The 16,212-nt window shown below is 31.3% G+C and overlaps 1 protein-coding gene across 4 annotated transcripts; it reads left to right on the forward strand.

Annotated features, from left to right (window-relative positions):
* Nucleotides 1–15,520, forward strand: LOC139497682 (deoxyribonuclease-1-like). 4 transcript variants are annotated; one of them, XM_071285925.1, is made up of 9 exons: nucleotides 1–127; nucleotides 7,567–7,757; nucleotides 8,678–8,766; nucleotides 9,218–9,295; nucleotides 10,950–11,068; nucleotides 12,598–12,707; nucleotides 13,940–14,100; nucleotides 14,540–14,636; nucleotides 15,417–15,520. In XM_071285925.1, exons 2-9 carry the CDS (start codon nucleotides 7,575–7,577, stop codon nucleotides 15,465–15,467), a joined length of 888 nt encoding a protein of 295 aa, XP_071142026.1. In that variant the 5' UTR covers nucleotides 1–127; nucleotides 7,567–7,574; the 3' UTR covers nucleotides 15,468–15,520. The 4 variants fall into 4 exon arrangements, with proteins under 4 accessions (XP_071142026.1, XP_071142037.1, XP_071142018.1 ...); XM_071285936.1 differs by lacking the exon at nucleotides 1–127 and adding an exon at nucleotides 276–428; XM_071285917.1 differs by lacking the exon at nucleotides 1–127 and adding an exon at nucleotides 5,063–5,180.
* Nucleotides 15,521–16,212: the final 692 nt, after the last annotated feature.

A 16,212-nucleotide genomic window follows, 5' to 3' on the forward strand; every position in this document is an offset into this window, starting at 1 on the left:
CCTTTGATAATATGCTAATAGAAAACGAACTCTGCCCACGTTTTTGATGTAGATATCCTTATCTAGAAATAAGGTTTTGCGTACTTTTTTTTTAAATCTAAATTTACTTATCATCTAGAAACAAGAGGTGAGTGTGAAGCTTGTTCCTTAAATTTCCGTCTTTATTCATTTTTATATGTTTTACCTGTCATATAGTTTAAATCAAATACACCGTTTGAAGGCAGACTAATTTATTTCCGTACGTGTGTGTTGTTGGGCATTTCGGTCTTAACCTCGGAACTTACTATTGTCAATATATATTTTTGAAATTTATTGTGATGAAAATTTGACATGATACCGGCATGTGTTAAAGGAAGTGCAACAGAAACAGAGGCATTTATGGTAGGATTGTTCACTGACTAAGTGTTGAAAGAAAATAATTTAATGAGGTATATTATGTCATAACTGTGTCTTTAGTTGTTTTAAAGCAAATTTCAGGGAAAAAAATAATACTTGTATTTATACCATCCACAAATAAGAACTCTCATTGTAAAATCTGTGTGAAAATTTCGATTTTATTGATACCCAGTTGATTAAAATCCAACAAGAAAAGTGTACCTATTAAGAGATTCTCGCAAAAAAAAAAAGGAAACGTAGCAAATGTTATTCAGGATTATTATTATCAAATGAATTTATTTGCTTGGCTTTTGATAGATGACTGTACGGTATGTATTTTGCTCGTTGTTTAAGTCTACACGGTTAACTACAGTTAACTACAATCGTGTCTTTTTGAACTCTGTTGGAAAGTTGTCTCATTAACTAGTCATTTGCAATTGTTTTTTGGTACATTTCCAAGAAAAGGTTAACTGTGGATAACATAGTTAAATTATAAAATATTCTTAACTCTAACAAAAATTAAATAACAAAAATACCGAACTCCGAGGAAAATTCAAAACGGAGAGTCCGTAATCAAATGGCAAAATAAAAAGCTCAAACACCAAACGAATGGGAAACAACTGTCATATTCCTGACTTGGTACAGACATTGTAATACAAGTGAGAGGTTTAGCTAGCTATAAAACCAGTTTAAATCCACATTTTTTACATAAGAAAATGACTGTACCAAGTTCGGAATTTGAAAGCAATTATCCATTCGTTTGATGTGTTTGAGCTTTTGATTTTGACATTTGACCAGGGACTTTGCGTTTTGAATTTTCATTGGAGTTCCGTATTTATGTGATTTTATTTCTTCTTGTGAAGAAAATTTTGGATTAAACCTGTTTTATTTAGTTGCTAGGTAAAGCTCTGTATGATAGTCGCATAAAATTCCATTATATTGACAACAAAGTGTAAGCAAATCAAACAATTAAGTCAATACGTAAAAAATGTCAAAAATATGGGGAACAGCAGTCAACATTGTGTTATTATCTTAATCACTATAAAACAAAAACCAAATATGTCAACAAAAATAAACAAAAACAAATTGCAATTAGACAAAGACATAAGCAAAACCGAAAGACAAGAATATAAAATTTTACCACAGCACAATAACACAATGACGGGATGTACATGAACCGAGCCACGTCAATTGGATATCACGAAAAAAAGACTGAACCTGAACAGTAAAAGTAATAATCTACAAAGACAAATGAAATAAAAGATCACTTTCACATGAAGTAACGATGATAACAACGTCAATACCTAGAATTTATACTTCAAAACAATCGTGTATTTTTTTAGAAGTTATTCATCAACAATGCCTTGGTATCTTACGATGAACATTTTTAGGGAAGGGACGAGACATTCTTTGACATAACCCTGGTACTTTTTGCTCGGACACTGTTGACGTTTTGCAATGTCTTAGTAGCAGTTGCAAGCTCTTGAACAACGAATGAGTTAGGAAATGTATAATCCATATGCAGTTGAAGTTATATTTTGCTACTAAGGTATGGTAAATTGTTAATACCAAAACGAAAATCGTCTCGTTTGTCATAGATTCTGTTACTGAGATGATCACTTATGTCAAAGTCGAGGTATATGTCTAAAATTGTGAAAGAGTAAGCCATGTCTGGTGTTTCTTTGATGTTTTAGTGCTGGAGGATAAATCAATGGAACCCAATCAGCAATAGTTAAATTGTTAATCCAACAATTTTTTGACAAGTAACTGACGGAACTCCGACTCATATTAAAAGAAGAAGTGATAGGCAAGAAGTTCGTTCTCATAGGAAGGCCGAAAGTTTTTTGATAAAGTCTTACCTCCAAACTCAACAAAATTGTTGTTAATAACTCCAGCATACTGATCACTTGCTTCTTTGTGTAGCATGTTTTTTTTCCTTTTTGGTCACTAGTTAAAAAATATGCAGTATGGTATCCCAAAGAAATAAGGTTATAGCGTTTGCTACAATTTTTTATGTTGAAACTCATTGTTGGTTATTTCTTTTTCAATTTGACATCAGAAATCGTGTTATACAGATGACAAATCAAGTGTTTTGATAGAATTCGTTTCATGGAAAGATCGAAATTTGAAATTATTGAGTATTTCCTTACAGTTTTTTTGTAATCCACATATGGTTGATACCACTACGCGAGTAAACAGTTTCACAGTATTTCTGAAGACCCTCTTTCAATGCGGACAGAATGTTTGTAAATCTAAAAAGTAAAATCACAAAAATACTGATCTTCGAGGAAAATTCAAAAAGGAAAGTTCCTTATCAGATGGCAAAATCAAAAGCTGAATCACATCAAACGAATTAATAACAGTTATCATATTCCTGACATGATAAAGGCATTTTGAAATCAAAATGGACAACTCATTTGTGGAACATACAGAATCAGCCTGTAATATATCGTTGTGTGTACGGGTTTTATAAAATTAGGTATATAACAGAAACCAGGTAGGGCCTCAAGTTTGCTGTCCAATGTATTTTTTTTGGAAGCGACGAAGGACTTATGATTTGCCAAAATCTCATTCATTATGAACTACAATGTATATGGTTTTGTATGTGGTATTCCTAACTGCTGATTTAGTTCTAAATGTTTTACAAGACACTCTTAGTACATCTTTCTTGTAGTACAATTTACACACAAAACTCTCAAAATCATGATAGTGTAATTTATTCAATATACGGGAAAATTGTTTACGAATGTCGATATTTGGGTTTAATTTTAAAGTCGACATTAGGTTAATTTTCAAAGTCGAAATTTTGACTAATCTTCAAGAAGCCATATATAATATATTTTTAACAACTAGTGTATATTAATATAATGGCATTCTATCTTAAGATGTTCTTGTTTTATGTACCGATTCAGTTTGCAAGTCAATGTCTATTCCCTGCTCAAAAAGGGATTTGATCAAAGCAAGGCAATCCGTTCTTTATAGCAATATATATTATTTAAACTATGTACAACATGAAGGTATAAAATAATTATTTTAAGAGAGAAAACTATACACCAATAGATTTTTCAAACTGATTGGAGATAGTTCTACATATAATTAAAAACGGTAGTATTGTGATACTATAATATATGCTGATATTCCCTTTAACTGTTTAACTAAACTCATCAGAGATATTCGGTCTAAAATTTTGAACACCAGACACGAGTTTCGTCTACAAAAGACTCGTTAGTGATGCTCAAATCTTAATCAATACAATATGTAGTTAAAGAGAATTGAGGACCCCAACTTCATAAAGGTTTTGGTAAATATAGCAATGTATTCCTGGGTAATCAAAAAAATGCAAATTTGATTTTTAATTATGACATTATAAATGATAATTCATGTCAAATTAGAAGTGGTGACTACTATTTTTACCCATTTCAACTGTATGGTGTAAAGCGTCAAGTTTTTTTCTTTTCAACCAGCCATGATTCACAAAGCATGGAATTTTCTGTTGTTTGAATTGAAAAAAAAATCTTTATTTATTATTTTACAAATTTAAAAGTATACCTGCAAGTTATCTGTAAGAGTAATAAAAGCTAATAGCCAAAATGATAGTGTAATTTATTCAATATACGGGAAAATTGTTTACGAATGTCGATATTTGGGTTTAATTTTAAAGTCGACATTAGGTTAATTTTCAAAGTCGAAATTTTGACTAATCTTCAAGAAGCCATATATAATATATTTTTAACAACTAGTGTATATTAATATAATGGCATTCTATCTTAAGATGTTCTTGTTTTATGTACCGATTCAGTTTGCAAGTCAATGTCTATTCCCTGCTCAAAAAGGGATTTGATCAAAGCAAGGCAATCCGTTCTTTATAGCAATATATATTATTTAAACTATGTACAACATGAAGGTATAAAATAATTATTTTAAGAGAGAAAACTATACACCAATAGATTTTTCAAACTGATTGGAGATAGTTCTACATATAATTAAAAACGGTAGTATTGTGATACTATAATATATGCTGATATTCCCTTTAACTGTTTAACTAAACTCATCAGAGATATTCGGTCTAAAATTTTGAACACCAGACACGAGTTTCGTCTACAAAAGACTCGTTAGTGATGCTCAAATCTTAATCAATACAATATGTAGTTAAAGAGAATTGAGGACCCCAACTTCATAAAGGTTTTGGTAAATATAGCAATGTATTCCTGGGTAATCAAAAAAATGCAAATTTGATTTTTAATTATGACATTATAAATGATAATTCATGTCAAATTAGAAGTGGTGACTACTATTTTTACCCATTTCAACTGTATGGTGTAAAGCGTCAAGTTTTTTTCTTTTCAACCAGCCATGATTCACAAAGCATGGAATTTTCTGTTGTTTGAATTGAAAAAAAAATCTTTATTTATTATTTTACAAATTTAAAAGTATACCTGCAAGTTATCTGTAAGAGTAATAAAAGCTAATAGCCAAAATGTAAACTTGATTCACAAGATACCCTTGTCACTCTGATGGTTTGGCCCAAAAGTCTTGCGCCCCATGTAAAGACAACCTTATTCATTAAACAATTATATCTTTTAAACATAAATAAATCACTCATGATAGAATTTAAATTTAGACCGGTTCCAAATGTGTATTCACATGTTCATGTATTATAATTACTATTACATCTGTCGTTTTCTCACTCTTCAACTTCTTAAAATATTACCATGCTATATAAACAGTTACCCATAGAACACTTTATCTCGGAACTGTGTCACGTCTTGTAAACTTGCTACACTGTTAGTATACATCTATATTAGGTAAATAATATATTTTGATTTCTACGTCTTATTTATAACAGTTCGTCATTTGCTTTACATATTTCTTTATCAGTTCATAATAATTATACCGTTCTATTTCATTCACTACGACTGGCATTTAGACAGATTACTATTCTATCAAGTCTGCATCAAGTCAGGAATATGACAGTTGGAATCCATTCGTTTGATGTGTTTGAGCTTTCGGTTTTGCCATTTGATTTCGGACATTCCGTTTTGAATTTTCCTCGAAGTTCAATCTTTTTGTGATTTTTCTTTTCAATAATTTAGGATTAAATCTTAATATATTTCTTTTGTTTACTCTTTTCTACATTGAAAATCTGCACACATTTGCCCTATTTTGGCACACCATTGTGTTACTTTTTGTGCTTTTTATGTTTTGTTCATGTGCGAATTCTACCCGCAACTATAGCCTTTTAATAATTGGGGGGGGGGGGGCATTATATAGAACGGCAATGCCTTATCACTGTTGGGCCTATTCTTGTAGTTCTATTTTTATCTATCACGGAACTATATATGTAATTGATTTCTTTCGTCTGTGTATCTTTTAGTTGGAAGATTATGGGATTTTAAAACTTTTTTAAATTGCCAGTCTTGTTCTCAAAGAATACTAATAATACATATCGATATTTCGTGTAGTGCATCCTAAATTGAGTACAGCTCCAACCAAGATATATAAATTAGATCAGTATCAAGGGTTTGAAAGCATGATATTAAGTTTACTTATATTGTTAGTCTCTTTTTTTATTTTGCCATGATTTTGTCTGTCTTTCATTGATGTAAGATTTGTGTAATGCTCCTCTCCAGGCATTTCCTCATTACTTATATTTTTGAAACACATAATCTATTTTTTATGTCTTAGCAAGTATACAGGATGATTGATTATATGAGTTTTAAACTTCAGTAAACTTTTATTTTTCAACTAACAATCGGAATTCCTATGAAGACGAACTATACAGTTTTCCTTATCCAAAAGCTTATGGAAAACTGCAAACAGGATATTCTCAAGAAGAATGAAAAGAAGCTAGGAGTATCATGTATCTTCATCTTTCGATATATAGATGTTGTTTTCTCATTACAGAACTTAAGTTTGTTGACTTTGTTGAACGCATTTATCATATCGAACTAGATATCACGGATACCACAAATATAGTTAAATCTGCTACAAACTTTGATTGACAACTAGAAACTGACAATTATGATCGACACTGAGAACAAAACTTGACAACAAAAGAGATGATTTCAGCTTTAACATTGTTCACTTTCCAAAAAATATGCAGCAACAAACAAGCAGTGCATGCACATATAGATCAGGATCTGTTAAATCTTCATGAGTACAGTAGAGCATCCCTGGTTTTTAGTGCGGTTCGTGATGTCCAGTTTTTAGTGCGGTTCGTGATGTCTAGTCTTTACTTTTCGATGTAGTGTTTTGTAAACTGCAGTTTGTCTTTTCGTAGTTAATTGTTATTTTGCCAGGGCGTTACCAGTTTTTGGACCACTTATGAGTTTTAAATGCCCCTTTTGGAATCTTTTGCCTCTTTTTTGTCTAGTTTTACCCTATCTCATTGGATATGCCTGTCTCACATCACTAGCTCGTCACTGATTGTCTTCAGTTATATGCTGTTGTGTATTTGTCATTATTTGAATTTGGTGTTAAATAAAGAACCTTAAGGAGGCTCGAGAGTCTAAAAATTTCCGAAAAAAAATAAACATTTCTTTTTTCATTACAAATTTAATTTATTATGTATTAAGTGTTACCTAATCATATGGTACAAAAATCATTCCGAAAAAAAATCGTAGTGGCCCAAATGCCTTTAAAAATGTATGTACCATTGAAAAAGCTTTAAGTTATCTTCCTTTGGTGCAAAAATGCCATTTTTTTGGCATTTGAATTGAAATATCTTTTTTAACTCATCGGTGACCTATATTTTTTTTTTATTATTTACAAATAAGGTGTACTTAAACTAAACTAATTTTTTTTCGATATTACCTTTTTTTCTTAGTTCAACAGAAAAAAAGTACCTTTACAAAAATGTATGCTTCTTTAAACAGATTGAGAGCTTAAATGAACGGTGACCCCATTTTTTTAATTTTATTTTTCTATTAAGCATAAGATAAAGTTCATTTATAGAAAAATAATAGCGAAATCCTATATTAAAAAAAAAAGATAAATACCCGCAAGCCCAATTAAATAGTCTCTATTAAAATTTCTAGTATCCGAACGACTTAGAGACTTGACATATTCTATGAATACTTGTCTATTGTTGAAGGTTGTATATTGACTTCAAATGTCCTCTGATGATTGGTAATCGCTGTCTCATTCACATTTATTCTATATCTATTTTATTTGTATTTACATTTTTTTTAGAACCTGCAATGTGTAGATATCTTATAATCGGTTTAGTGCTGTTTATGGCATTACTGATTCAAGCAAAACCTAGAGGTCGTAAAAATCCAAAACTCCGTAACGGGACTCCACTTCTGGTATCAGCATTCAACATCAAGACGTTCGGAAAATCCAAAATGAGTGACCCTGAAGTAGCGAACTATATTAAAGAGGTTGGTTCAACTATATTTATTGAAAAGTTATAAACCCCTTTATAAACCCTTTTCACCAAGGCTTTTAGTTTTGGATAACTTGTCTAGGCGGATCCCTTAACTTAAAAATATAATGACACCACCACGTTTCTTGTGCACTAATGCTTGTGCATATCGTTGCTGGTAGCTGCACCTCGAAAAATTTGATACGCCAAACGCTCAAATCAACATAGTTATATACGCACCAGTGTTACCGAAATCGCTTTTTGCCACGAAATATTACACGCTATTATCTTCGTAACAGAGATTTTGACTGCCATATATTTTCATAAATGGTCAATTAATGCTCAAATGACATATTTATAAGAGATAACAACTGTATGTAAAACGGCAATTTTTAGTCCAATATTCATATTGTCCTAGAATAAAATGTATTGAACAAGGCTGTCAAAAAATGTGATTGAAAACAATACTGTAATAAAAGCCATACATCTGATGTGCTTCACTGGAGTTACCACAAAAAAACGCTCACACATACACATTTGAAAGAAAGGGGGATATATAAATACGTAGAAATATTTGGAGATAAATGAACAAAAGGGACATGAAAAGAATAGCCGAATGTATTTAAGGTCAACTTACCCCGTTGATGCTTTGCAGTTTCTTAATCTACCAACACCGATTGTTTGGACACAAATGTTAGTTTGATCGTGCAAAAGCGCTAACTTCCAGCTGATAATAGAAACGAGGACTAACAGTCCATAAGCAATTGTATTTTTCAAAACAATATTTCTTAATCAATAACGTACAATACAAATTAAGCAATGCATTTAGGGAAGTAAATGTGGGTTTGTATTCAACCAATCTGCTAAACAGTGTTTGAATTACATTTCTTTTTATAAATTCACTAACATGAATTAAAGAAAATTTTCAATAAACAGATAGTACTTAGGTATGACTTGATTTTGATACAAGAAATACGAGACATAAGCGGCGAGGCATTACAAGATCTTTGGACATTAGTGAACAAGTAAGTTTTACAGCTGATAAACCACATATTTTGAAGTATTGAAATAACACATACATGAAAAACATTCATTTAAAAATTCAAACAGATGTTTACATGAAATACAAACCGAGTAATAAAATCATATTACGAACACTGGAGACTTAAACTTATTTTCATTAAACGGACAAAATGGACTAATACCAAAAGGTAGGAAGTATGAGCAGACCTAGTTTATAACCGTCTTTTCTTTAATTAGTACATTTTGGAGCTGAATTCCTTATAATCACTTTGTAAAATTCACAAAATCATGTCTTGTACATTCAATTATAAGATAAACAATATAAACACCACAATGCAATCTGTGTGTTTTAATAATCCTTTGAAAAGAGTTTTTGGGGGTAAAGAAATAATTCTTTCAACGATAACCTTCAGCTGCTCAAGAAACTGACCGATGGACACTGCTTTATTACAGGACCGATAGTTACGGTATGACAGTAAGCGAACGTCTGGGAAGATCTTCATACAAAGAACAGTATGCTTACTTCTACAAGTAAGTTTTATTCTGGTATTTATAACGTGTAAAACAATTTAGTGGATAGCGATGCCAGGAAGAGAAGTTGCAATGATTTGTTTCCTAACGATTTATTTTAAGTTCGATTGCTAAAAAATGTCAAATAACATTAATACCAAACTCCGAGGATTATTCTAAACGGAAAGTCCCTAAGCAAATGACAAAATCAAAAGCTTGAACACATCATACGAATAGATAACAGCTGTCATATTCCTGACCTTTTTAGGAACATTATAACATGTTATTTAGCTGATAACCATTGTCAGTACCAAGAATCTATACTTCAACACCATCACGTATTATTTGTGAAGTTGATACGGAATATTTATCAATAAGGTTTTGGTATATTCCAATGAACTTTTTTAGAAACGTTTTCTGTCATACCCCTGGTTCGTCAATTATCTGCTTGGACACTGGTGACGTTTTACCAAGTGTAATGAGAAGCTGCAGCTTTTCAATACTGACGGAGTTGTTTGAATTATATATCTTATTCTTATATGTAGCTGAAATTGGTTTATTGCTACGAAGGTGGATGAAACTGATAATTTCAAAATTAAAATCGTCTACCACTTATGTCATATTCGAGATATAAGTCTTCAATTTCTAGTTCTGAAGGATATGATAATGTAACACAATCATACAAGTTTGAAATGTTACTATAAAGAACATCTCACTTTATCTGAATGTGAGAGTAAACTATCTGTCTTCTTTGATCTTCTTGTTTACAAGTGTCTGAAGGAACTACGACTCATTTGAAAATAAGAATAGGTTTTCAATTAGAGGTGCACAGTTCGTTCCATAGGAATGCCGACAATTTGACGAAACAGCCTACCTCCAAATTAATTAAATATATTGTCAATAAGAAACACTGGCATAATATCACATGTACATCTGTGTAGCATGTGTTACCTTTATGTTCACTATTAACAAAATATGCCGTATGATATCCCAAAGAAATAAAATTTAAAGCGTATGATACCATTTTTATGTTGAAAGGCATTGTGAATTATTTGTTTTAGACGATTTTTCAATTTCACATGGGGAATGGGGGTATACAAATACACGGCGCAAACACAAAACTTCAATCCTGGTATCTATGATGAGTTTATATACGGGGTTGAAAATTAAAAGTTTTGATAGAACTGATTTCAGAGAAAGCCCGAGATTTAGAATTATCCATAAGTTCTTTAGAGTTTTTTAGATTCCACATATGGTTAATACCACTAAAAAAATTTGTAGTCGAACAGGAAGATGAGACATCAATGTACCGTTATTTGTATGGAATTTTGTGAAGCTCGGGTATCCAATACAAACATGGTAAGCCCCCGATTTGCTGTTTTATGTAATGTTAATTGAAGCCATGAAGGACTTATGATTCGCAAGTATTAAAAGATATGTTTCTATATGTGGGATTACCTGAGTGCCTATTTATTCCTTATTCTTTTACAAAACACTCGTAGTAGTACGATTTGAGATTCCTATCCAGTATAAATAAAGTACTACAAGCATAGGAATAATGAAAATGACAACGAAAAAATAATATTCATAAAAGTGGATATCAATCGGAAGTTGTATCATGATTAAACAACCTGCATTGTAGAATATTAATAACGCCAGTGTGTTTGTTTTACAGAGTACGTACTTTGAAATTAATAGATGTTCACCAGTATGATGACGGCCCTGATGATTATACTGACTGGTTTGAAAGAGAACCATACAGTGCTCTCTTCCAACCTGTACATGGGGGAACAGGTATTTTAACGCATTTCTTTTTTCAAATACACGAGTAAGAATGACTTTAAGTTGGTACTATTAAGAGGTCGAATGTGTGTTAGTTATTATATCACTTATGTTAGTCAACCAGTTGCTGTTAGTTGCAGATACGATATTTGTCGTTGCCACATGTAAGTCATGTTGATGGTTTTTTTTTCCTTTCAGAAACATAATTTATCTGGCTGGTATAAATGTTAGTCAGTTGATGTAATGTCACCGGATATAAATATTCAGACCATTTTGCTATATTACCTCAGGACTTTGAGTTTTCAGTGTGTATGTTTAACGTTCATATTACCTTCATTTTTCCTATTTATATCTAGTTTAACTATTGACGGCAATATTTTGAGCTTCTCGTTTAGAATTCGACTATAACCTATATCCCATATTCTATGTGTAACCCGTTGCTGTAAAATTAACAAGATTTGATGTTAACAAAAATAAGTTACTGGTGAATGGCTTCTTTTATTTTAGAATATCTTTGGTGTTTTAGTCCGATTTATTTATTACCCTTTCACAGTGTTTGGCGGTATCGGTGGCCAACACTTTCTGATATATACATATTTCAGTTAAAGATATGTTATGCTTAGTAAATATCACTAAGTCGATGTCACTGCTGGATTAGGTTTCCTCCCACATGTTATCAGCTCAGAAGTCAGAAAGTCTGTTTTTAATTGATAAGGTAAAATTTATAGATTAAATGTGTACAAACCTTGTGATTGTTCGAAATAGTATAAGGATATTTTATAAATATATTATCATAGCTGTATTTGACATCTTTCTGAATTTAGGAAACCAAGTGCTCCTTAACTTCGAACTTCATTTTGCCTTTTGAATAGTTGTATTATGGAATCCATACGGAGTCTTTTGAGACTAAACTTGCGGTTTGCGTACAAGCTAAAACCTGTAATTTTTTTGATGAGTTTTTTTACAACCACAGAATCGATCCCACTGCTCGATGAGGTTTCATTCTTGATGGTATTAAACCACCCCAGTAGTCAGCTATTCTGTTTTGACATCTCATGCCTTTGTAAGGTTATGTTTATAAAGTAGCTGCTTCAAAACTTTGAAGTGTTTGAAAAACTATGCATTTGTGCTTAAAGAATAGATAACCTTAGCTTTATTTGGCAAAACTTTTTGGGATAAAGGGTCCTTATAATGCCCTTTAACTTCGTATTTTTGTTGGCCTTTTCTCTTTTTTGATTCCCGTACTAATTCTTTATCCTGGTATCTTTGGTGATGTTTTTTGTTAGTTAGTTGATATAATTTTAAAAACTTACTGTGCCTAGTATAATATAATATGATATAATATAAATTCATCATAGATACCGAGATTAATATAGAAGGCTATATCTTTGTTTAAGATTAAAGAATGGTCATGCTGGAAGATATGCTAGTTAGTTAAAGTGTTCTCAAGATCTCTGATACTGGTTTATAGTTGATGTTTTTGTATCATACAAAATTTCGCATGCTGTTATTAAAGTTAGAAAGTCAATGTTCATTTTCAGAAACAAGATTTGTTGCGACTGGTATACATGCAAAACCAGACGATGCTGTCGCAGAAATTGGTTATTTGTATAATGTGTACCAAGACACAGTGAACAAGTGGGGAATAACGGTGAGCTGACATTTATATGTTTGTGTTTGTATGTGTCGATGGATTTTTTCTCTCCTGATTATTATACGGTTTTAGTTCATATTCTGAGCCTTTTCATGAGAATAAAAGTAAAAAAAAGGTTTTAAAAAACTAATAATTCAGTAATTAATCTAATTCAATATTTTGATTCCATTAAACACTATAAAAGGTTTGTTTCAAAAAGAAATAATACAAAATTAATCAAATAAAATAGCAATAGCTGGTATACTGCTTGCAGAATACTTGTTGAACATATTAATATAAGACAATATTAAAAATTAAAAACGTTAGTCACCCGACCTCTAGACCAATGCAGACTCATAAACCAATATATGTCTACCGATGAGGAAGTTGTTTTTCAAAAGCTTATATAAGACTGAGCAGAAAATAATAAAAGTCAAAGATAGAATGAATCAGTGATTGTATTTTGTTTTTATCGATCTTATTTTGAATGGCACATTTGTACTCAATTTTATTTTGTCATAAAAAAAAAACTTTAAACGTCCCCGTTCATAAATTAAGAAATTATTAAGAAGGTTATTCAAACTCCCTCACACAATGTAAATATGGCTATCATGTTTAAGTCATATAGGGCCTAACCTTGCAACGTATAAATCCCTGGCTTTATTATGTTTAGATTTGGTCGTGCTCGATAACATAAATTCGCTCTGCGGGCGCGAATTTTAAAAATATTTTTTTCATGAAATAGTCGAGCCTTTATTGAAAAATCTTGAAAATCATTTAATAAAATTGCGAATGGAAATTCTTGAGAAAACAACTCGAAATAAGACCAATTGGCCTTCAACACAACGAGACATTCCGCACCCAGATTTGGGCTTTTTACAAAAGATATTTATATTGAATTAGTACTCTACTGCTTTTCATTAATTTTGATAGAACCTGTTCCTTTATAAATATTAAAACAAATTAAAAAAAAATATTTATCAACTTTCGCGTAAGACCTTATCAAGGAAATAAATCAAGATTTCCCAATACCTCTTCAACATTGATTTGATGCATTCAAAAGCATGTTGCTCATTCAAAAATCGGGTTAAAAGAAATTGATCATTCTAGTATAATTTTCCACAGTTGCCTTTCTTTTGACATAATACAACATAGCATGTGATAAGTCGACTACACATTTATGGAATGATTTAATCTAATTGTGTCGTTGATATAACAAAACTGATCAATGTTGTCTTTTTATCCATAAGAATATAATGACGTTCGGAGATTTCAATGCAGACTGTTCCTATGCCAAGGTTGAAGAGTTGGCTTCAAAGCAATTTTATTATGACAATGTTGACTTCCATTGGTTGCTTGATTGGGATGCTGATACTACCACATCTCAAAATACTAACTGTGCATATGATAGGTATGATGAATGAATACATAGTTATCTAGATATAACAGCGATTTCTAAATATTCAAAGCTCTGTCATTCTCTTATTATGATTATTATTTTTAGTGCAAAATATAAGCACATATCTTTTTTACCAACCCTCAACCAATAAAAACAGAAATCTCGGAATTATATTGTACAATTTCGGGTTTAAACGCGTGTGAGGTTGAAAAAAATATAGTATGTCTTTCTCTTTTTTTTTCTCTCTTTTTTTCTCTCTTTCTTTTTGTCTCGTTCTACAAATATTTGAATGAAACTAGAACAGCATTTTTCATTATTTTAAAACTATTACTTAATAAATAGGTTAATAGAAACTAATATTATAACTAAATAAAAACCTATAGAAAAAAAATATACAAAAAAATATTAAATATGCGTGTGTGTAATAATATCAGTTTTTGTTCTACCATAGAATCGTAGTCTCTGGGACCAAGCTTCAGCAGGCAGTACAACCAGGTTCAGCTAACGTGTATCAGTTCGAGAACACACTTGGATTGAATTACGAAAGGGTAGGTTTCGAAAAATATGTTGTGATGGTACAATATGGTGTTGACATTATTAGAAGTCCTCATGTTGAAGAAACGTTATCTAACAGTAACAGTTGCATGTTAGTGTTGTTTCGGTACTATGATAACGAGAATATCTGCATAAAAGAAGCCTCAGAGTAAGTTAAAAAGGTATTTACGGTACTTCAAATATAAACATCTACTGCATTTATGGATTAGTAGATAGTTATTGGATCATTGAAACATGTATTTGAATCATTACAAAAGAAAATAAAATTCGGCCACAATGTTGAACGTATTCTTTCAGAAACATGCATTTCCCTATTGTCCCTCTAATATATCCGGTGTTTTCTCTTCTTCTTCTGGTGTTCATACCATTAAAACATTTTTTTTCTGCTGGCTTTCCATTCATTGTCCTTCTGATATATCCGATGTTTTCTCGTTCATCTTATTCTAGTGTTCACACCATTATTATATTTTATCTATGTATGCCTCTATTTCCGTTAATTGTCCTTCTGATATATCCGATGTTTCCTCTTTTTCTGCTGGTGTTCACACCATTAAAATACAGTGTTGCTTGATTTCCATTAAGTTACACTCTACTTCTTGAATATAACACCAATAAAATGTTTTATTTGTGTTTTGATTAATAAAGGTTAACAGTCTGTTCTGGATCCTAATAATTATCAAATTGTATGAAAATATTCATGCCAAATTGTGTATATCCTTTAATTTAAATTGTATCATAAATATATATATTTAATATGCAGTTTTATGTTTCAGATGTTGGACGTTAGTGACCACTATCCTGTTGAAGTGCAACTTATCGTGTAAGAAACCTGAGAAATTGAAAAGGCTTCGTATTTCAATAAAATAATACAAAACAATTCTTGAGGGGAAATTATTTACTATCTTTGTGTTATATTAAATTCACAATATCACATCCATCCTCAGACATTGCAACAAAATGAGCCAAGTTAAATAATCATTTATATTTTAAATGACTAAAACTATTAGTTTATCAATTTTGCCAATTATGAGTATTTATTCAAAAGAAATGTGCAAGTCTTTAAAGCAGACTCGTGGCACATATAGTGCAATAGGAAAATCCAAAATGTCAAAGTCCATGCTTTGGTGTTGCTTCTAGTCAGATAAAAAATTAGCAGGTAAATAATTTCATCTGGATTCAGTACAGTGGCATTCTGTTGAGAATTTATGGAATGACAAAGTTAAATGCGGACGAAGACACTAGACGGCAGAAGTTAACCCTCTGTGTAATTGATTCCGCAACACTCTTCAATTGGAATATACAGCTAAAAGTGAAAATAAAAGTTAATTAACTCTACCAAAAAACACTACACAATCAAAACACTAGAAAGCTCATATTACAGGGCCACAATTACAAAAGAATGACTACATATGTGAATGTGGAATCCGTAAACAACTTGCAGATTAAATAGTTATCAAAGGTACTAGGATTATAATTTAGTACGCCAGACGTGCGTTTCGTCTACATAAGACTCATCAGTGACGCTCATATCAAAATATGCATAAAGCCAAACAAGTACAAGGTTGTAGG

This window comes from Mytilus edulis, chromosome 1 (assembly GCF_963676685.1).
Source record: "Mytilus edulis chromosome 1, xbMytEdul2.2, whole genome shotgun sequence".
In the NCBI taxonomy this organism is placed as follows: domain Eukaryota; kingdom Metazoa; phylum Mollusca; class Bivalvia; order Mytilida; family Mytilidae; genus Mytilus; species Mytilus edulis.